The 21,361-nt window shown below is 49.8% G+C and overlaps 1 protein-coding gene across 2 annotated transcripts in view; it reads left to right on the forward strand.

The window, feature by feature from the left end:
• HIP1 (huntingtin interacting protein 1) overlaps positions 1-21,361 on the forward strand; it is a 158,404-nt gene that overhangs the window by 72,824 nt on the left and 64,219 nt on the right. The window contains exon 1 of one of the 2 annotated variants that reach the window (XM_055340515.1): positions 931-1,117. The exons of the other annotated variant lie outside the window; for it this stretch is intronic. Within the exon in view, the coding sequence (XP_055196490.1) occupies positions 1,100-1,117 (18 nt within the window). The 5' untranslated portion in view covers positions 931-1,099. Of the gene's footprint in view, positions 1-930; positions 1,118-21,361 lie in introns of those variants that run through there. 2 annotated transcript variants of the gene reach the window in all.

Consider the following 21,361-nt stretch of genomic DNA (forward strand, 5'->3'; position numbering starts at 1 on the left):
TACCAGAGGATTTGAGGCAGCTTGCATTGAAACTGTAAGCTTGGATGTCCAGGTTTTTCTGGAGGCTGTACCGCAGAGGAGCATTTGCCCGCAGCTCTCTTCCGCCACCAGCGGGGTCTCCCGCAGAGAGGAGGGTCGCCTCCCATTCCTCTAAGGGCAGCAGAGCACTGAGTAAGGCGTGGAAGGTTCCGGGATTCTGGCCAGGGAGAGCCGCGCAGACCGCCCTGAGAAGCCCATTTCCCTGCTTCCGGAAGGGCTGGCTCGGGCTCACTCGCGCGGGGCGCAGAGCCTTCCGGGGATACCTGTTCCACTTCCTTCTGTTTGCAGACCCCAGACCCACCTGGGCGTCCCCTCCGGAGGAGCCGCAGGAGGCCAACGACTGTTTCTGAATTCCGCCTTTGTGCGGGGAAGCCCAGCGGGGAGGGGCCGGGCGGACCCCTGCCCCCACTGGAATGTCGGCCCGCGGCGCCCCCACCTCGCTCCCTCGGTGCCGCCTCCCCCGCTCACGGCCTGAGCCCCACCGATCCCACCGCGCGGACGCGCACACGCCCCAACACCCTCGCCCTCGGACGCACACTTCCTGGCGGGCCCCGCGGCCTCGCTCCCGGCTCGGCGATCCCGGCCGCCGGGCTCCGGAGAACCGACCTTTTGTTATTCAAATCACACCCTCACCGCGCGCCCGGGCCGCAGGCTCCGGCCCGGGGGATCCGCCCGCCGCCCGCACCGCCCTTCCCCGCGCCCCCGCGCCCCCGCGCCCCCCGCGCGGCGCCTCCCGCCGAAAGCGGGACTCCCGGGCCCCCGGGCCTCGGCCGCGCCGCCCCCGCCCCCGCCCCCGCTCCCGCCCCGGGTGTGCGCTGCGGCTCCCAGCTCGGCCCCCTCCCCCTCCCCCTCCCCCTCCCCCTCCCCGCTCCCTTCCCTTCCTTTCTCCGGTCCAGCCTCGGTCCCGCCGCCGCCGCCGCCGCCGCCGCCTTCCCCGGTCCGCCGGGGCTCTGCCGGCCGCCCTCCCCGCAGCATGGCACCGTCGGGGTGGAATTAGCCGGGAGCAGCGTTTGGGGGAAGCGGGATCTCAAGGGTTGGGGGGTGCCCTGCAGCCTCGGTCATGGATGTGAACAAGATGGTAAGTGAAGAGCAGGGGCTCTGCCCTGGAGCCTCCCCCGGTCCCTGCCCCCACTCCCCCTCTTTTCCTCTCTCCCTCCCCGTCGGCTTGAACCATTGAAAGTTTCTGGGTTGTTGATCCTGTTGGTCGGCCCCAACTCCAGGCGTGCTGGAGGAGGGAGCCCGGCCAGGATTGTGGAGGCGGCTGGCGGACAGCGATGGGGCTCCGGGTTTCCCGCCGCGCTGCCACCGGGGCTGCCCAGGCAGAAGGCTGTTGAGCTCTCCTCTCAGATTGGGAAACCAGCCTGGTAGAGGGAGGGCGAGGCTCTGAGAAGGGGGCTTGTCCTATCCACTCTAGGGTCCCCTGCTTGCATACCTATTTAAGATTTATGGGAAGATTTTTGGACTGAGCCAATTGGGGGCACAGGTGGGTGACCTGGAAGGGCAGTGAGGAGGAGCTAGAACTTTAACCATCTTAGAAGGTGAGGAGGCTGGAATGGAATCCTTGGCATAGATGGGGGGATACTCTAGATATACCACTGGTAAACCCCAGCTGCTTTGGCCTGAGGACCGGACCAGCAAACACCTTTGCCTCTGAAGCACTGAAGTCCCTGGAGGGGCTGATCCATCTGCCAGGGCAGCCCTGCACCGCCTGCCCCCCAGCAACACAGTAGGAGCTGAACACATTGTTCATTGATTGGGGAGCAGCACTCAGAGGGTAACAAGATGTAATTTGGGGGTCTCTGAGCACTTGGGGCAGGTTTTCTCAGAGGTCCCAAGTGGCTCCCTCTCAGACTGCCTGACCACCAAGTGATCTCATAGACACCCTTAAATCTGCATTCAGAGAGGTCCATTCCCCTCCTCACCCTACCCCCAACCTTATAACATTTGAGGGCCCGTGCGTGCGTCAAGCTGGAGAAGTATCTGTGATGGTCTGTGTTGGGTTGGGGTGTGTCTTTGTACCTGGGGATAAAAGAGGCCTGGGTCTGCCTGTTCCTTAGGGAAGAGAAGGTACTGGAATTTCAGTTCTTCTTGAACAGAATTAGGCTAGTTTTCCCCCAGAGAGCATTTTGAAGTTAACCATCTCTATCGAGAAGGCAGGTGAGCTCCTGGCCCTACCAGGCCTTTGGCATTCTGTCCCAGGTAGGGGACAGTGGGATGGGGAACAGAGAGGATAGGTGAGAGAGGTCACTTTCCTGGCAGCCAACCAGTCTCATTCTGAGTGCTGCCCTGGAGCTGGGTGCTGGATGCTGGGTCTTACTGGCTCCCATCTTCATGTGAGGACACATACCCATCCATGGTTGGGCAATGCTGAGAGGCTGGACCACCATTCCCTATGTGTATACCATGAAAAGCTTACTTTCTTTGGGCAACTATTAGAACTACCCTTCAAAAAAAAAAAAAATCCCGTTTGCAGCTATGAGGGTGGGGAGGTGGAAAATTGGTAGCAGCCAGGTTCTTTTCTAGAGATGTCTTAGCAGGGTCAGAGTCACCTGTCCTGCATGGTGGAGCTGAAGCTCTAGTCCAGTGACCACCAAACTATACCACCTGCAGCTTCCCTCTGGCCCTGAGCTAAGATTCCTTCCAAAGCCTGGTCTATGAGGACCAGCTTACAGAGTTCGGGGACCTGTGTCTTTAGAGGTTTGTCACCTCTAATACTACCACCTCTCCATCCATCTGCTCATTAACTCAACAGCAGTTATTTAATATCTGTCATGTCTATAGCAAGTGCTGTGTGAGGGACACAAAAATATAACCTATGGCCTCCCTGCTCCCCTGGGTCCTTAGCATCTGGGTGGACGGATCCAAAGAGAGACAGGGGAACACAACAGTTAGCTATCAAAGCAGGCCCTGACCGGAAGGCCACAGCTCCAAGGGCTGTAGGGGTCTGCCAAGGAATTTGGGTACGGAGTTCAGATGGAAGACAAAGCCCAAGTCTGGCTCTTCGAGGCTGGGTGGGGTTGGCTCTGCTGAGAGCAGTGAGGGGCACTGCCTGTTGGAAAAGGTGTGGGAAAAGGAATAGGCAAGGCCATTGGGTGAGACCATCTTGGTGGCATTTGGCTGGGGCAGGTTTAGATCAGGAAATGTTGAGGGGCCAGATCAGAAGGGCCTTGAATGCTAGACAAGGTATCCGAACCTCGGCCTGTAGACACTGGGTAACCTCTTGAATTTGGGGCACAAGAGAGGTACATGGATTGCCTCTTTCCTCTTGTAGCTTAGGGTCCAAACAAAAATGATATTAGGGGAAAAAAAGTGATATTAGGTTCTCATTAATCGCTAAGCACTCAATGCCCAGTCCAGATACAATTGTCCTCAGCTCTCTGTAAAAAACACAGACCCTGGACTGCGAGTAAGAACCTGACCCACCCCAGGGAATTGGCACCTGCTTCCCGTTTCTGCCAAAGGCCAAAGTTACTTTTCTCTTCTGACCACAAAAGCCCTCTGCCTGGTTTCAAGTCCTCACTCTGGGGGCTACTGGCTCCAGGGTCAACCTCAAACCCAGCATTTCAGCCACATCCTTGGCAGAACCTGACATCAGCCTGGGGGAATTTCTTTTGCTTAACACTGAATGAGAAAAAGCAGATTATAGTTTACCCGATTCCCTACATGCTTTTGAGCAAGTGTGTTTGTTTTTTTAATCTCTTAGCCTCATCTGTAAAATGTGAATAATAATACCTGCCTTGAGCATTCTAGTGACAGCTGGAAATAATTCTTTCAAGGCACGAGACCTGGTATATAGTAAGCCCTCCTTACATGGTGGCTATTATGAAATGATGATTTCCACAGTCTCATCTGAGATGACTCTGAACCCCTCCCCCTCTTTCTTTTATTGTTTATGTGTTTATTTAAGTAATCAATACATCCAATGTAGGGCTCAAACTCAGGACCTCAGGATCGAGAGTCCCATGCTCCTCCAACTGAACCACTCGATGTCCCCCCTTCTGTTTTCTTGATTGGCCTGAATAGTTGAGTATAGGCTGTATTACAGTTGACTGCTCTTGGGGCCAGTTCTTCCAAATCTACTTCTTTTTCTGAATGAAGGTACAAATGATGGGGACAGTGGCTGGCTCCACTGCTGCTGCAAGTGATGAATTTTTGATGACCTCAGATTTCTGCCCAAGGGAGGGCTTGTTTAACATGGCACTGGGTGAAGTGCAGATGCTTTTTGGGGCTTGACAATGGAGTCTGTTTCTTTACTAACCACAGAGAATGCAGAGTTGTAATTGGGGGAAAGGAGCCAATGCCATCAAGTCTTAACAAAAGAACATATAGTTTATGTAATGATTTATATTTACATAGTGCTCTACAGTTTATAAAGCATTTTCACACCTGCTCATGTTTAGTACAACCCCATGAGGAAGGCAGGGCAGAAATAACTAGCCACATTTCACAGATAAGAAAACTGGAGTTCAGGAAGTGAAGTCTGGATTCTATACGAGTAGTAGAACCAGGTTTTATAGCCAGTTCTCCTGATCACCAAAATGTACACTATAGTGACAGAGTAAATAAAGGGGAAAGATTCGGTGACCTGATTCTAGGATGGACACAAGCTGGTCTAAATAGGCTGGAGTGGTGGTGGCCTTTGGCCTCTGGGTTCCATCAAGAAGGGTTCATGCCAGTCTATGTGGAGACTACACGCCTTGTCAGTTACCTACCGCTATTTTCAAAACTTGGATTTCTAAATCTCTGCTGCTCCCCTGAGTTCCCCCAGCTTACACAGCAGGAAAATGAGAGGAGTGGAGAAAAGGTGTTTCAGGTGTTGAGAGTAAATGATAATGATGATGGGGCAGGAACGAGCTTCTGGTCGGCGTGTTGTCGCTGCTGGTGTGTGCTTATGTGTTTGCTGGGCTGAGGAGCAGTGTAGGAAAAGGAAGTGCTGAGCTGGGGGAAATCCCTGTGCAGAATGATGCCAAGGATTCTCCTTGCAGCCCAGATAGGCTGATAGCTTCATGGAAAGGGGTGTGTTCTCCCACTTAGGGTCTGAGCTCAATATATTATGAATTAAGGCTGGACATGGGTGACCAGCTCGGTGAAATTAGAGCATGCTTTCAGCTCTGGGTTACAGACTTGGTACAGGTTGCAAGCTGCCTTTGAAAGAGTGAAGTAGATTAGAAGCCATCCAGGTGTATTACATGTAAGAAGGTAAGTATTCGTTCACAAAACGCTTTGGTTGTGTACACACGTGCACAGAAGTAAGGACTGGCTGTGTAAAATGCATTTTTGACTGTGGTCAGAAGCAAAAAAGGTTTGAAGCTTCTGACCTAGAGAAATGTCCAGAGTAGTCCAAGGAGGATGTCAACCTCATAAGATGAGTAAGTAGTTTAGCCTGTAGAAGAGAAAACCCAAGAAGAGCCAATGGTTGTCTTTGACTCACTGAGCACTGTTGAGACAAAGAAGTAATTTATGTATTCCACATGTATCTGGAAGGTGGGATTTGTTTCAAGAGGGACTAGATTTTGGCTGGCCAGCACTCCCCATAGCAGAACCATTCTATGGCAGAATCAGTTCTCTGGGGAGGGGGAGAGAGCCTGTCTGCCCACTGGAGCTGCCCACTGGAGGAGCCCACTGGAGGAGTCTGGCCTCCAAGTCCTTGCCAACCTTGGAGACTGGCTCAGCATCCAGGCTTTGGGAGCCTCAGAGACCTGTGCATGGATGGCTGAGGACTAACCTGGCTGGTATCACAGGGAATGTGCGTCTACAGATCCTAACCTTGTGGGCTCCCCACCGTGGTTCCTAAAGTTCAACAGAGCATCGTGGCTCAGCAGCCTTCTTCAGACAGTCTGCAGAAGGTCAGGGATTGTGGATGACATTGGCCTCAGCCAGGTGCTAGCCAGGAAGGAAATCTGTTATTTGCCTCCTTCAAAAAAGTGCTTAGGAAAAAAAAAAGAGTTTTGATCTCTCATCTGATTGCTATGTCTTATTGTCACTGATCACAAAGATTGTATCCTACCAGGACAAGGTTCAGTTCAACTCACACATGTATTGGATGCTCTCATTGTGTGCAGGCCCCTGGGTGTAGATATTAAGATGTGGATGTCCAGGATGTAGGGAGAAATAGACACTCCCCTGAAATGCATTGAGTGGAAAGACACATAGATACTTGTAGGTGACAGAAAACTCTCACCTGGATTCTTTTCTCCCTTAAAACATCCTTGAGAAGCAGAATTCAGTGTCCTCAGAGGCTCCTCTAGGTCTCCCTGCCAAGCAGGGGCTAAGTTCAGAAGCAAATATAGGTTTTAGGACAGTTCAGCCCACTGTGCTCTGTGACCCAGAGACCCACCAATCCCTGCCATCTACCCCACCACCACCCACTTCCCCCACAGCTGGGTGATTTTCTCAAAGAGCACTTCCAGGGGCTGTTTCCGTTCCACCTTTGTCTCCTTTCTTGCTGGAGAGGTCCCAATCCTAAGCCAGACAGGCACGTGGTCTGGCAGCTGCCTCTGAACCAAAGGATTCCAGCAGCCAGACAAAATGCATGCTGCCCTGGGGTCCTAAAGAAATTAAGCACAGGTCTTTTAAGGAAGAAAAAAAAAATCCCCATGTCATCTTTAGATTCCCTGAAGTCCTAATGAATCTTTGATCTGGAGGTGATTTCTCAAGTAGAAAGGGATCAGAGGGTAGGAAGCACATATATAAATGTGAATGGGAGGTGGCTGGAGTCCGAGGCGCCATCCCCTGTGTCTGGAAGATCAGGGAGCAGCTTCTGTGCCCTGAGGCTGCCCTAGAGGTTTATCATGGGGCTTTGGAGTCACAAAAGCCAGAGGCTAAATCTTGATGCCACACTTTCCTCTCCAGGACCATGGACAAATTAGTTGACCTATCTTGGATGAATTGGTGTCCGCAGACTTAAGAGGTATTGACGTGGTCTGTTTAAAGTTCTTGGCACATGCAGAGGCGTAGTAAGCCGTGCTGTAATTATTAGTTTCTTTGCTTATTCATTTAGGCACCAAATGAAGTCTTAAAACTCTGCTAGTAGGGCCATGAGGCACGTTGTAAGTAATTATGGTACACGCGGTAAAACACAGAGTGCATTTGAGGAACGTGGGAAAGCAGGGATGGGGTGGGGATTAATGGCCTGGCACCAGAGGAGGGGCTTCATGGAGAAAGCTGGAAAAAGAGGGGAAAGATTCTTCAGAGGGGAAGGCAAGTGAGGGCATTTCAGGCAGAGAGAGCCACACATGCAGAGGCACGAGGTCAGGAGAGTGCCGGGTATGCTCAGGAACTCCCTGCGGTTTAGGCTAGAAGAGCAGGTGCAGCCTCTGTCTCGGTGGAACCAGCAAAGTACCCAGGAGGTGAGATCCAAGGCCTTTTATACGTCAGTGCTTCCTGGAGGAGGTGGTATTTCATCTGTGTGATGAAGAAGGAGGAGCAGCTGTCTCATTGACGGAAAGCCACCGCGCACCCGTAGGTGGTAAGTGAATGGGTGGTGACGTCAGGAAGAACCGTGGCAGCATGCTGAGTGGGTTTGCTAGGAGCAGGGCCAGAGGAAGGAGGAAAGAGGGATGAGCAGTGCCAGGTGAGAGACCCACATCGAAATAATCAGATCTTCTGGCAGAACTGTCAAGAGAGGCTGTCCCTGTGTAATGATCACTTCGGGATGTTCAGTTCTGGCCAGCAGGCCTACACATACTTCTGGTCTCAGGGCTGGAGGTGACCCACACTAGGACCAGGGTAAGCATGGGAGCCGCAAGCCTGGGTATTTTGGAAATGAGTGTTTCATTAACTTTCTTTCCTGGCTTCTCTTTGGAGCACTCAGTTCAGCCTTGTGTTCTGGGACCTAAAATAGCGTTCTCCTGCTGATGTGTCTCTGGCTAGATTGTTTGGAAAGTAGTCTTACCAAATCATGGTCTCCCTAACCCTGCTTGCATGTCAAAGATACATGTCAGCAGTCTTGGTGCTGGACGGTGTCAACCGGGGGCCTGGCCCTTGTCCCTTTTGTCCTCTACATATGTCAAGGTTCCCTGAGTCGGCACACCATGAGGCTCTATGCCAGGCACTGAGACCATAAAAGGGAATGGGATAGTTTGAAGGTTCCTGTCTTCAAGGAGGTGGAGGCAATTATAATAGAGCATGGTAAGTGCATTGTTAGAGATTTAAGGAAAGTCCATAGAAACTCAGAGGTAGGGATAATTAATTCTGCCAAGTGGCACGGGAGGTGGGCTGAAGAAGGCATTCATTCATTCATTTATTCAGAAAATATGGAGGGGTGCCTGGGTGGTGTAGTTGGTTCAGCATCCAACCCTTGGTTTCTGCTCAGGTCTTGATCTCAGGGTCATGAGATCATGCTCTGAGTCAGGCTCTACACTCAGCGTGGATTCTGCTTGAGACTCTGTCTCTCTCCCTCCTGCTCATGTGCATTCTCTCTCTAAGAAATAAATAAATTGGGATCCCTGGGTGGCTCAGCAGTTTAGTGCCTGCTTTCGGCCCAGGGCGTGATCCTGGAGGCCCGGGATCGAGTCCCACATCGGGCTCCCGGTGCATGGAGCCTGCTTCTCCCTCTGCCTGTGTCTCTGCCTCTCTCTCTCTCTCTCTCTCTCTCAGGAATAAATAAACAAAAATCTTTAAAAAAAAAATCTTTTTAAAAAAAAAAAAAAAAGAAGAGAAAGGAAGGAAGGAAGGAAGGAAGGAAGGAAGGAAGGAAGGAAGGAAGGAAGGAAGGAAGGAAGATCTTCCAAAAAAAGAAAGAAAATACTCACGGAGTACTCTTCATATGCCAGGTGCTGGGGACACTTAACCAACCAGAGATCCTTGCCTTTGGCATTGACCTCCTGTGTGTGTGTGTGTGTGTTGGGGATGGGGTGTAGGCAGGAACAGTAAGTGCAAACAAAATAGTGTCGGGTGTTTGAAGGTGGTAAATGAGCCAGACAAGGAATGGGGAATACAGACATGGCCAGTTGCCCTAAGGATGCCAGAGTCAGAAGTGTCATGCCCAGTAAGGGTTTTCCTTGGCTCTCAGCGGCCCTTGGGATCCCTAGTCACAGTCTGCTTGGGCTCACTGTCCAGTTGAAACCGTGCATCCAAGCATGGCTATTGGCTCTTTGTTCCTAAACAATTGTCTGAATCTGACCTCAGGGCACTTGCCCCACATCTCAGCTCCCCTCCCTGCAGTCCATTCAGCTTGGCATCCAGGAGTCAGCCGTACTTTACTGTGAGTGCTGGAGGCTCATTGATTCCTTCCAAACTTGAAGACATTACCTCTTAGTTCCAACAAACCCCCATGAACGGAGCCAAATGTCAAATGAGCAGCTCTCCAGCAGTGGTGATAGGGGTGGTCATGGTGTCATCAACAGTGAAGGTGGCCCTTTCAGCTGTAGTAACAGCAGCTAGAATGAGGATGGGGTGACAACTTGGTTTCCTGCTGCTGGACTCCTCTCTTTGAATCCTGGGCCCTTTCTGTGGGGCAGGTTTTGTCCATGTGTTGGTTTCTCAGCTCCTGAGTTGACCCAGCCATGAGTGCATTGACCTCTGATGCTGTGGCTCAGGGAGGCTAGGGCTCCTGCACGCTGGGTACTTTTAATACCACAAAGTTGTTGGTGGTCTTCAGCAGCCACAGTGAGGAAATAGGGTCACCCACTGAAAAATGTTTAACTTATGCTATTTTTTTTCAGAAAAAATAGGAAAGGGTGTAAAGAAAGAAAGATCGAGTACTCTTCTAGCATCCCAGACACTATTGCTAACAAGGATCTTTGGTATAGATCCATACAGATTTTGTGTGTATTTGTGTGCACTCGTGCCCATATACACACATGGTAGGTTGAGTCATATAAAAGTGCTGCTTTTAGAAATCAAAAATGGCCAAATTGTCACTTGATTCAACCAAATATATGTGCATACACAACAGGTACTCACTTATTTAAACAAAATGGGACCACACAATAATATAGGTTTGTAAACTTATAAACAGTGTATGAGAATGGTCAAGGACATGGGTCCTAGGGTTCAAATTCAGTATCTACCACTTACTCACCTGGGCAGGTTACCTCTGGGCAGGTTCCTAGGGTTCCCTGTCTCAGGATTTACCCCCTTATAGTGGGGTGGTGGGGAGGGAGGATAATCATAGTATCTTCTAGAGAGTTATGGCGAAGGCAGAGGACTTAGTGTGTATGTGTTATATTATCATGTTTCCAGATGAGTAGAAAAGACCTATATCGTTTCATTGTAATCAGTACCCTATTAGTAGACATTACGCTATGTCCCATTTCCTGCCGTGGAGCTGACATCCTTGTACACACATGGAAAAGTGACTATCTCTTCACCACTTTACACTTTAAAGTACATGGGCTTTAAAGTTTTAGCTGTATTATTATCACACAATTTTTTATTATAGAAATGTGTTTGAGAGATAAGATTGTGTATATTCAAGACATACAACATGTTAATTTCTCTTGTTTATGTATTAGAATATGATTGCTGTCGTATTGATAAAAGTTTTAGCATTTTTAAAAGATTTTACTTATTTATTTATTTAGAGGGAGGGTGGGTGAGGGGCAGAGGAAGAGGAAGAGAATCTCAAGCAGACTCCAAACTGAGCATGGAGCCCAACACAGGGCTCGATCTCATGACCCTGAGATCATGACCTGAGCTGAAATCAAGAGCCAGATGTCTAACCGACTGAGCCACCCAGGCTCCCCAATAAAGGTTTTAGTGTTTAAGAATCCTTACTAATGTGTTTCTAGCTGAGTGGTGGGTATGGGAGAAGGTATCTTGGACTGTTGTGTATAATTCTGTGAATGGGGTTCCCTGGGCCCGGCCCCTTCCCCATTTGTTTTTCCACACTCCAGCAACAGGTCACTGCACTGGGCACTGGCCCTCACTTCTGTGCCTTGCTGCAGGCCTCTCCATTCCACCATCCCTGGAGGCCCCTCCTCAGGCCAGTGATCTGGTTAGGCAGTTCTTCCTCCAGGGGTGGACCTCCATGCCAGTCCTGCAGTCTTGGTCAGATACCCACCCCTGGGCCCCCGAATATTGCATTCATCAGTATCTCCTCTCTAACTGGCTATGCACACAGGGCACTCACATCTGACTCATCCGTGAATTAACTTAGTGCAGCACTTGACGCATAGGTGCTCAATATATGTTTGGTGGGTGAGTTTCAAGAGTGAATAAAATCTCAGATGACTAAACTAACGGGGGCCAGCTGGGACCAGATCCTGAAAGCTTACAGTGAAGCATTTTCCCTGTGTGTAGTGGTGAGCCCCTGAACATGCCTGGCATGCTTGGAGCTGTGCTTTAGGAAGAGGGATCTGGCCATTTGAGCTCCCAGGAGCTAGTGGCCCAGAGACTAGTGGGATGTCAGGCCTGCATGCCCAGGTGGGGATTCACGCTGCCCGAGGCCCTTTGGGTGACCCTCCCCATCTTGAACCTCGAGGCTCTTACCCCCTAGGTCCCTAAGGAGGGGCTCTCCTTCACTCAAGAAACAGAAGTGAGAATTCTTGGCTACTCTGCTTTTGGAGGAAGTCATATCAGAGCCACTGATGATGATGAAATTCACCTCCGGAATTAGCAACCACCACCTCACCACTTTTGCAAACTGCATAGCAGCTCCTCCCCAGCTTATGACTTCCTGGGTTCTGGGCCAGAGGTATCCATCAGGGCTCCTTGCCTGTCAGCAAGGAGATTCCATGGCCTCCCCAGGGTGACCAGGCCCTGCGCTGTCCCTGCATGTCCTTCTTTTTGGCTCTGACATGAGATCTGTGAGGCTGTGCTTTGGTTTTGTGTTGCTAAGGAATCCAGTTTCTGGGGGCTAGGGCTTGACACAGACCAGTGTGTTCTCTCAGTGAGGCTGACTTTTCCTTCCTAGGCCCAGAAGAATAGAGCTTGGGATCAGTGGGGTTGCACCTGGAGCAAGATGTTGGCTCAAATCCTGGCTCTGCCACTTACCAGCCAGGTCATCTAGCTAGCCAGGCATCCCAGCCAGTTTGGCAAATCACTGCACTGTCCCAAGACTCAGTTTCCCCATCTCATCAGTGGAGTTGGCAGCCCCGGTGTCACCACAGGGTTAAATGACATAATGTGTTCAAATGAGTCTGGGATCTATTACAGGCCAGGAAAGGTTAATTGAATTGGAGAATCAGACCTTGAACCACAATGAGGTAGAGACTATTCAGTCTGCATTTTAGATAAGGAGATTCGAGATCCAAAGGTGGTGGGTGGGGCTGGGGGAGTGGAAGGAAGTTGAAACGAGTTGAGAGGGAATCTGGACCTTCTGCCTTATACTTCCTCTGCTTTGCCCAGACTCCTGCCCCCACCCCGTTCCCTGCAACACACACATCTGCCAAAGCAAGCACCAATTTCGTGTCTCCTTCCTGAAAGGCCTCATTGAAAAAGAAGCACACAGAAGTGATCAAGTGTATCAGTATCGATTCCATGGAGGTCCAAGCAGTTCTAAAGCTGGAAGGCAGTGGAAAGGAGGGGAAGAGTTAGCGTGAGAAACGAGGAGGGGATGGGAGAGAACTGGCAGGGGGAAGAGGAGGCAGAGAGGGCTGGCTTCATTTCTTTTCTTCAGGCTGCTATGTAACGGGCCTCCGGTGCTGCTCCCTGGCAGGCCCACGCATTCCCCTAGTCGATGCAACTCACCCACTTTCCTAGACAACACTTCTGCCTTCTCCTCCCCTGCCCTCACTCTCAGCCCCTGACCTTGCTTCCTGTGTCAATTGTGAAAAGAGACATAACCCTGAGAAAGCTTGCACAAGCGCCTGGCAGCCATCTGTTGACCCCTGTGTCTATACTCTGTGACTTGTGCTGGTGCGTGACAAGGTGGCTGGCTTCTCCTGTGCACTAGACCCTTTCCCCCTTCTAATGGCACTCCATTCCTGACCTTCACGTCTACACAAACGTGTTATAATTTCTCCCATTTAAAACTAGGCAACCCCGCCTCCTCCGGTCTCATCCTCCTTGCTGGCCCTTGCTGCCTCCAGCTCCCCTTCTTGCTGAGTTCCCCTTCAGACTCTGCCCCCATCTACTCTACCAAAAAGCCCAAGGTCACGATGATGTTCAATTTTCAGCTGTCATCTGCTTGATCTCTTGGTAGCTTTCGCAACCAATCGCTCCTTGTTGAAATACATCTCTTCATTGTGCCTTCTGGAGTGCCACACTCCTGGTTTTCCTTCTGCCTCATGGGCTGTTTCTTTTGTTTCCACTCCTCATTCCCCCCAACTTTTTCTTGAGTGTCAGGTATCTTCAGGCTGTCCCCAGAGGTCTCATCTGCACTCACTCCTTGGTGATCTTACCTTAATCTTAGACTTAAATCCCATCTATGTGTGGATGGCTACCAAATCAACTGATCTAGCACAAATCTCTTCCAAATTCTAGGATTGCTCCCCGCCACCCCACCTTGGACCAATTAGAGTTCCATTCGGGGTGTATCTGATGGGCATCTCATGTCCCCCTCTCCCCTGCCCAAACCAGATCATGTCTGCCCCAGACCTACCTATTCGTCCTTTGGTTCTCTATCTTGCTGGTGAGAACTCAGTCCTGCATACTGGTCTGGCATATATAATCATGGTGCCATCTTTGACTTCCTTCCACACACCCTATGTCCAAATCATCAGCAAACTGTGTCAGCTCTTCTTTCAAAATCTATCCAAATCCATCCACATCTGAGCACTTGCACCACAACCAGCCTGGCCTGGACACCCTCCGTAATCTCTGGCCCGAATTCAGCTGCATCTCAGCTGTTCCCCCTGCTTCCCTGCTTGTCCTTGCAGTGCCAGCACAGCGCCAGAGGGGTCCTCTAAAAAAGGAGTCTGGTCATGGCACCTTTTGTTCAAAACTTCTCAGGGGCTCCTGTTTCCATCAGAACAAAGGCTGGTCCTTGCAGTGGCCTGCATGACCCCTTGCCATTTGGCCTCTCCCACCTCTGACTGCAAGGCTCTAGCCACAGTTAACCCCCCTCCTGCCAAGTGGGCTCTGCCTAGAATTCTTCCCCAAAGTATCTCTCAGGCTTGCTTCCTCATCAGCCTCTGTCGCCTTCTAGTGCAACCTTCTTTGGTGACCCTGTATACAGTTATGACACCAGCCCCATTCTTGGCCGTATAGCATCTATTACCATCTCAGACACCATAGATTTTATTTGTTTCTTCACTGTCAGCCCCTCTCTCCCATTCCAGTGTAAGGTCCATGAGGCAGGTGGCTCAGTCAGTTGGATGTCCAACTGTTGATTTCAGCTCAGGTTATGGTCTCAGGATTGTGGGATCAAGTCCCCACATTGGGCTCCAAGCTCAGCAGGGAGTCTGCTTCTCTCTCTTCCCCTCTCCCTACTGCCACGCATGTGCTCGCAAGCTCTCTCTCTCAAACAAATGAATAAATAAAATCTTAAAAAAGAAGATCCACAGGGCAGAGATGTGGTGTTTTGGTGCATAGCTGTATTCCTGGAATAGTGCCCCACACACGATAGTGTCGAATGAATTGGTGAATGTGTAAAGATTTTGGAGCAGTTGCTTCCTGAGCTTCGGGAAGCCTGGAAGAAATCTGAATGGTCCCTAAGAATCAGGTGAAATATAGAAAGAGGTGCCAGAGAGCTGGGCTGGGTATCTTTGAGAAGAAAATAGATGACCATCTGTAATGGGGCCAGTTCTATAGTTGGCCAGACTACATGGGAGGAGAGCTATTTTTCCGAGCCTTATGTAACAGATGTGGTTTTGTGTAAATCACACTTCTGTAAATGGAATCCTATTTTAAATGCACTAGCAGAGATTGCTATTTAAAGGAATCTAATGCTAGATTCTTTTGTAAAATGAATAATCTTCTAATTTGTCTTTAGTGTCAATTCATATTTTCCCTCCCCCCAAAATGTTATATGGACTTAAATCAAAGTATGCTAGTCTGGGGTGAGGAAACCTACATGTCCCATTTTTCCCCGCTATCTGTGTTATTCCCTTTCTCTTTGCCCACATTCTTCCCCAGCTTCATTTTTGCTTTTCCTTTGGCTGAGTTATTGGGCTGGGATTTTTTTTCCCTTAGACTCTGACATAGAATGTTCTTCTGTAGCATGATCAGAATGAAAGGGCACGTTGAACAGTGGCCTTATCTCAGACCAAATGGATGCAGTCTGGGGGTAGAGCAGGGTTGTCCATCAGGAGTGAGCAAACGTGTACTGGGGGCTCGGGGTTAAGTTCTCAGGTGGTGGCCATGCACAACTGAGTGTGGGAACCACTGAACAAAAAGACAGCCATGTGCTATTTTGTGTTTCTTGCATCTGAGCTTATCCTCTGCAGGACTGACGAGTGGATGTATATCCCCTTTGGGGTTTTGCCAAAGGTGGCCAGTGTGAATCTGACCATAGACTCTTAAAGGACTGGCTGGAGCTCAGGGATCAGGAATATCCCCCCTCAGTCCATCATGCACCCTGCAGATCTCTTAGATAAGGGCAAGGTCCTGTGGCCACACTGCTAGGTGGAGTTTTGTCCCAGTGCTCTCCAGAGGGCCTGTTTACAATGAACTTGGGCTTCATGGGCCTACCACCCAATCTCTGTTTCCCTTCAAACCAGAATGTGTCCCTCTGAGAGAACCCAACAGTGTGTTAAGGGTTTGGTGGAAAAGTATGGCGGCATCTAAGACCAGAACCTGCTTCCTGAAAACAATGGAAGGTTGACTTGTTTAGAGGCTGTTTGGCCTTGGGTCAGGTTTCCACTTGAGGTTTTCTGAGAAATTTCTCCTTTTGGTTCTCATTGGACCAAGAGATCGTAACACCTGCTAGTAGGGCAGGTTCAACTTTTCATAAGAAAAGAAAAGATCTGCCTTTGAGCTAATGTGTCTAGGTGAGAGCGCAGAAGCTTAGAAAACAAGTTGGCTTTGGCTAAGAGTTTCAGTTATCCCTAGCTAACTGGCAGGATATGGAATATGTGCCTGACTCAGAAGGGCAGGTGCCAGCCCTGCTGTGTGTGTGGCTTGACCTCTCTGAGCCCACTGGTTAAGTGTGCCCTACCTCCCCTTCCCCAAGTTTTCTCAGCATCTGTAAGATAGTGGATATGAAAGCTCTTTGTCTTTTTTTTTTTTAAGATTTTATTTATTCATGAGAGACACAGAGAGAAGCAGACATAAGCAGAGGGAGAAGCAAGCTCCCTGTGAGGAGCCTGATGTGGGACTCGATCCTAGGACCCTGGGATCATGACCTGAGCCAAATGCAGATGCTCAACCATTGAACCACTTGGGTGCCCCTGGATATGAAAGCTCTTTGAAGCTAGAAAGGACTAAAACGAAACCTGGCAATGCTATTGTCATCATTATTCAATCAAACCTGGTATTCACATATTTGAATGAGCCAAACAGGTAAATTGGGAATGTTTAAAGTTACGGAATGACTTGCTAGACTCAAATAAGAGAGATATCTTTGCATCACCACCCCATTGCATAAAGTGGGGTTCTGTTTGTTTATAAACTGCATTCGTGAAGATCACCCTCTGGAGTGAGAAATGAAGCTGAAGAATTGGGGGCAGGAGGGCCCTGGAGTCATATTGAAGAGTTTCAACCCTAGAAGATCAGGAGCCACCCTAGATTCCTTAGCTGGGATAACACATGAGGAGAGTTACTCCTGTGGCTTTATTTGGGGCCGTTTGTGGTAGAGTCTAGAGGTGGGGGCCACGAATATAGTGAAGTGGGCGTGAGATGGGCTGTGTATGGTAGAAGCTGAACCAAAAATAAAAAATCTGAATCTAAAAATAGAGATCTGAGGGAGAAACAGCAGGCCTTGGCACGTCTGGATACGGCAAGTGCTTCCTGGCTCATTCATTGGACAAATGGAATAGGGCTCTGGGAAGACACAGAGCCGGGAATGAATGGGCGGTTCCTATGCCCAAGGACCCCCTGTCAGCCAGGCACCACCTCCCCCTTGGGGCTTGAGATAGTGGGAGAAACAGTGCTCTGTGTTACTGAAAGAGAAGAGACAAAACCGACCTCAGAGAAAGCGCGGAGAGGTGGGGGGCGGGGAGGAGGGCAGAGGGGAGGGGAGGGGAGGAGAGGAAGCTGGCAGTGCTGGTGGTTTAGGGAAAGACACAGCTCAGGGTTTCCGCTCTTGCTGAGCAGCTGTCTCTCTGTAAGGCGAGGGGCATTGCAAAAAGGCGTGGCCAGGGAGCAGTGAATGATCAGCGAAAGTCTCATGGGACCACCCAAGGCTTGACTCCGTAGGCAGACGTGCCTGGAAAGTGACCACGACGCATTTCTCTGGGGTGACACCTGTGAGCGGGGCATTGCAGTTTGGGTTGCTTGGGAGACAGAGCGGATGCTTCCTCTGTGACGAGAGAAGCAGAACTGTAGTGGAGGGGCAGCCAGCCCGAAGCCACAGCAGGTGGGCAGAGAGGACATGGGCAAGGAGACTGAGGATCTCAGTACCTACCCTCTTGCCCTGCCTCCCAGACCCTTCCAAAGGTCTAAGTGCCCCCCACCCCCACCCCACAATAAGCAGTCATGGAAGGAGATGCCTGGGGTGTGGAGCAAAGGAGTGGCCCTCTTCAGAAACTGGGCTGCTAGTCTGTGGGCAGGGTGGGCATGGGCTTTTAGGTCAGGGGATGAAAGTACAGGTGATATGGCAATCTCTGCCCAAGGATATGACAGGATGACCTGGCGGAAGGGGACTCTTGGGGCAGTAGTCATTGTCAAACCGGGCGGTAAGGCTGGAACCATGGAGGTGACAGAAGATGGCGTGCTGGCTTCTCCAGGTCGGCAGGGACAAAGTGGGGTGCCCTCCCATTCTGTCATCTGTAGTGCCCATAATAAATGGTCTGATTTGGAGGCTGTAGGTAAAAGATCTGGGGATCTTCGGGGATGCAGAACTGGAGGGCTCCTAGCATGGTGGCCAGGGAAACCAGAGTAGGAAGGATGCATGACAGCAAGGGGACAGGATGATCTGGGAAGGCCTCCCAGAGGATGGCAAGTGTGGAGGGGTGTTCTAGCAGGGAGGCTGGGCTCTCACTTGGCCGCTTGGAGTAAGAGTAAGAGGACCCTTGGGACTAGTAGCCAAGCAGACGGGCAGACGGGAGAGGGGTCTTGTGTAGAAAGGGAGAGTGCTCTTCTCAGGATTCACAGGCATCCTGCATCATTTTCAGAGAAGGAAGGATAGGGACAGGCATACCTTGGAGGAACTGCTGGTTCCTTCGTTCAGTTCTAGAACACCACAATGACATGAATATCACAATAAAGCAGGGTCAAATGAGATTTTTATTTCCTAGCGCATATAAAAGATATGTTTATGGGATCCCTGGGTGGCGCAGCGGTTTAGCGCCTGCCTTTGGCCCAGGGTGCGATCCTGGAGACCCGGGATCGAATCCCACATCGGGCTCCCGGTGCATGGAGCCTGGTTCTCCCTCTGCCTATGTCTCTGCCTCTCTCTCTCTCTCTGTGTGTGACTATCATAAAAATTTAAAAAAAAAAAGTTATGTTTATGCTGTGCTGTAGTCTGCTGAGGGTGCAATAGCAGTATGTCTAGAAACAAATGTGTATACCTTAATTAAAAATACTTTATTGTTAAAAAATGCTAACCATCATCTGAGCTTTCAGCAAGTCATAATCTCTGATCACAGATCCCCATAACACATATGATAACGATAAAAAGATTTGAAAGAAAAAAAAATTGAAAGATTGCAACAATCACCAACATGTGACCAGAGACACAAAGTAAGCAAATGCTTTTGGGGAAATGATGCTGATACTTAACTTGCTTGATGCAGTCTTAGTTGCCACAGACTCTTCCATTTCTTTCTTTCTTTCTTTCTTTCTTTCTTTCTTTCTTTCTTTCTTTTTTTTTTTTTAACTCATCAATTTCTAAAAGAAAAAAATGCAGTGTTTGTGAAACAGTAAAGCAAAGTGCAGTAAATCGAGGCACGTCTGTATCTGTCTCTGGCAAAAGAGATGGTTGTTGCAGCCCACTACCTTTTCATTCTGGAAAGATCCTGTGCCTGTGTGTTCTCATTCATATGACCCCGTCTGGGGAAGGGGAACCAGCCTCGGGGCTGCCATTCCAATGGAAACACCGTGGGAGGGCCTGGAGGGAAGGATGGTAATGAGGAGCCTGCGCCCAGAGCCCCATCCCTGAACCCTGGACCCTGGGAAGTGAGGAGACATTCATTTTGTCTAGACTGCCTCCCACTCTGCCTCCCATCCTCTCCTCTCCGCACAGATGTTGCCTCCATCATTCACCAGCTGTGACTAATCCTGAGTCCTTACCCACTTGCCCCTGCAGCATTGACACACTCTCTTTATCAAGAGGGGTAACCCCCACCCCTTGATTCTCCTCCTGCCTCGCTGGCCGTTTTTTCTCAGTCTCCTTCCCCCGTTCCTCTATTCCTGCCAGAATCATGGGCTCAGAAGGCATAGGGGGCCTGGAAGACCATCTTGTGTCAGCATTCCTTTGACAGCTGAACACCTGCCACCCAGACCAAGCATCAGTGTCCACCTGCCAAGGTCTCCTGTCTACTTATTGCTGAACTCGCTTTATCTTTATCTTTAAAGCCAGGTCTATTGAAATGTAATTTATATGCCATTAAAGTTTACCATTGTTGGTGTCTAGTTCGATGAGTTCCGACAGTCCCATGCAATTAGGTAACCTCCACGCGACTGAGATTTAGGATGGGTCCATCATCCCCCACATTCCCTCATGCCCCTTTGTAGCCACGCCCTCCTCTACTCTCAGCCCCTACCAACCAGCGACCTATTTTTTTAATGTTTTTTGGGTTTCTTTTCATTCTTCAAATTCTAACTTTTCCAGAATGTCCTATAAATGGAATCCTGCAGTTTGTGGCCCTTTGAGTCTAAATTCTGTCACTCGACATCATACTTTGAAGATTGACCCACGTTGTTAGTGTGAATCAATCCTTCGTTTCTTTTGATTGCCTAGTAGCTTCTTGTGGCGTGGCTGTACCCCATCTTGTTCATTCACCCCCAGGTTGAAGGACATTGGTACTGTTTCCAGGTTGGAGGATGATGGACACAGAATGCTGCTTCTCTTAATTCTCACTGCTGGGTTGCACTGGAGCCCTGAGGTCCTCCACTTCCCAGGTGCTGAGAATTGAGGTATTTAAAGACCTTGGTGCCATTCCTTGCTCATCCCTGCTTCCTGCCACCCCTTGCTCTAATTTCTCTTCTTTCACCTGACCTTGTGTGGTTCTCCATCCTAGTTGGTTTGCTTTGCACCCACCCACATTATCAGTATTCCTCTTGAATGGGACACCGAGAGCAGCATGCCGGATCCGCTGCCTCAGAGGATGTCTGGCATGTGGTAGATTGCATCAGTACTCTCGAGTGCAGTTGAAAAGCCATGAAACCAAGGACTGGCTCTTGTTCTTGATCGTATACTTCTGTTGAGGTAGCTCAAAATGAAATTAGTTTCTTGAATTTTATGTTATGATAGTGGCTGCATCGTCTTGTTAACTCAGCAAACATACTGGGAATTTACTGTTCGATCATGTACAGTTGGGCTCACCCATGATCACACCCTTCTGCTATCACCCAGACGCATTTGCAGTTGCTCCAGACATTGCTTGGATCTGTCACTGTGCCTTCTGTATACTCTCACACTGGTAAACACGGGGGTGGACACAGGTCTGGGACATGGGTACACCTTACTCCAAGGTGATTGTAGTCAATAATCAGCACCTGCCAACACGGACAGCTGCCTCGAAGCTCTTCCAGCTAGCCCAGGGCCTGGCAAGCTTTTCCTGCAAAGGGCTAGATAGTAAACATTTTTGGATTTGTGACCAGATGCTTCCTCCTCCTCCTCCCTGCCTCCACTCCCCTTTAAAAATGCAAAAACCGGGGACCCCTGGGTGGTGCAGCGGTTTGGCGCCTGCCTTTAGCCCAGGGCGCGATCCTAGAGACTCGGGATCGAATCCCACGTCGGGCTCCCAGTGCATGGAGCCTGCTTCTCCCTCTGCCTGTGTCTCTGCCTCTCTCTCTCTCTCTCTCTCTCTCTCTCTCTGTGACTATCATAAATAAATAAATAAATAAATAAATAAATAAATAAAATAAATAAATAAATGCAAAAACCAACCTTAGCTCACAGGCCACATTCGACTGGCAGTCAGTGGTTTGCAACCCTGGTGTCCTAGTTTCTTGTCCTTGTCTATGAGATGTTATAAGAAACTTTGTTAGATGCCTCAATGCTGGAAATTCAGACACACACCCTGTCTACTTGATTTTTCTGAAATGTTGCCCTAGAGTCTAGAGGATGCATCACCTTCTCTTGCTCCCTTCATCCCTTTTGTGTTACTCATCCAAGTCAGAAGCTCAACCTCACTCAGTCCTGGGGGCTCTCTGACAGTCTCCTGATTCATCT

The sequence above is a fragment of the Nyctereutes procyonoides genome, unplaced genomic scaffold (genome assembly GCF_905146905.1).
Source record: "Nyctereutes procyonoides isolate TBG_1078 unplaced genomic scaffold, NYPRO_anot_genome, whole genome shotgun sequence".
NCBI lineage: Eukaryota > Metazoa > Chordata > Mammalia > Carnivora > Canidae > Nyctereutes > Nyctereutes procyonoides.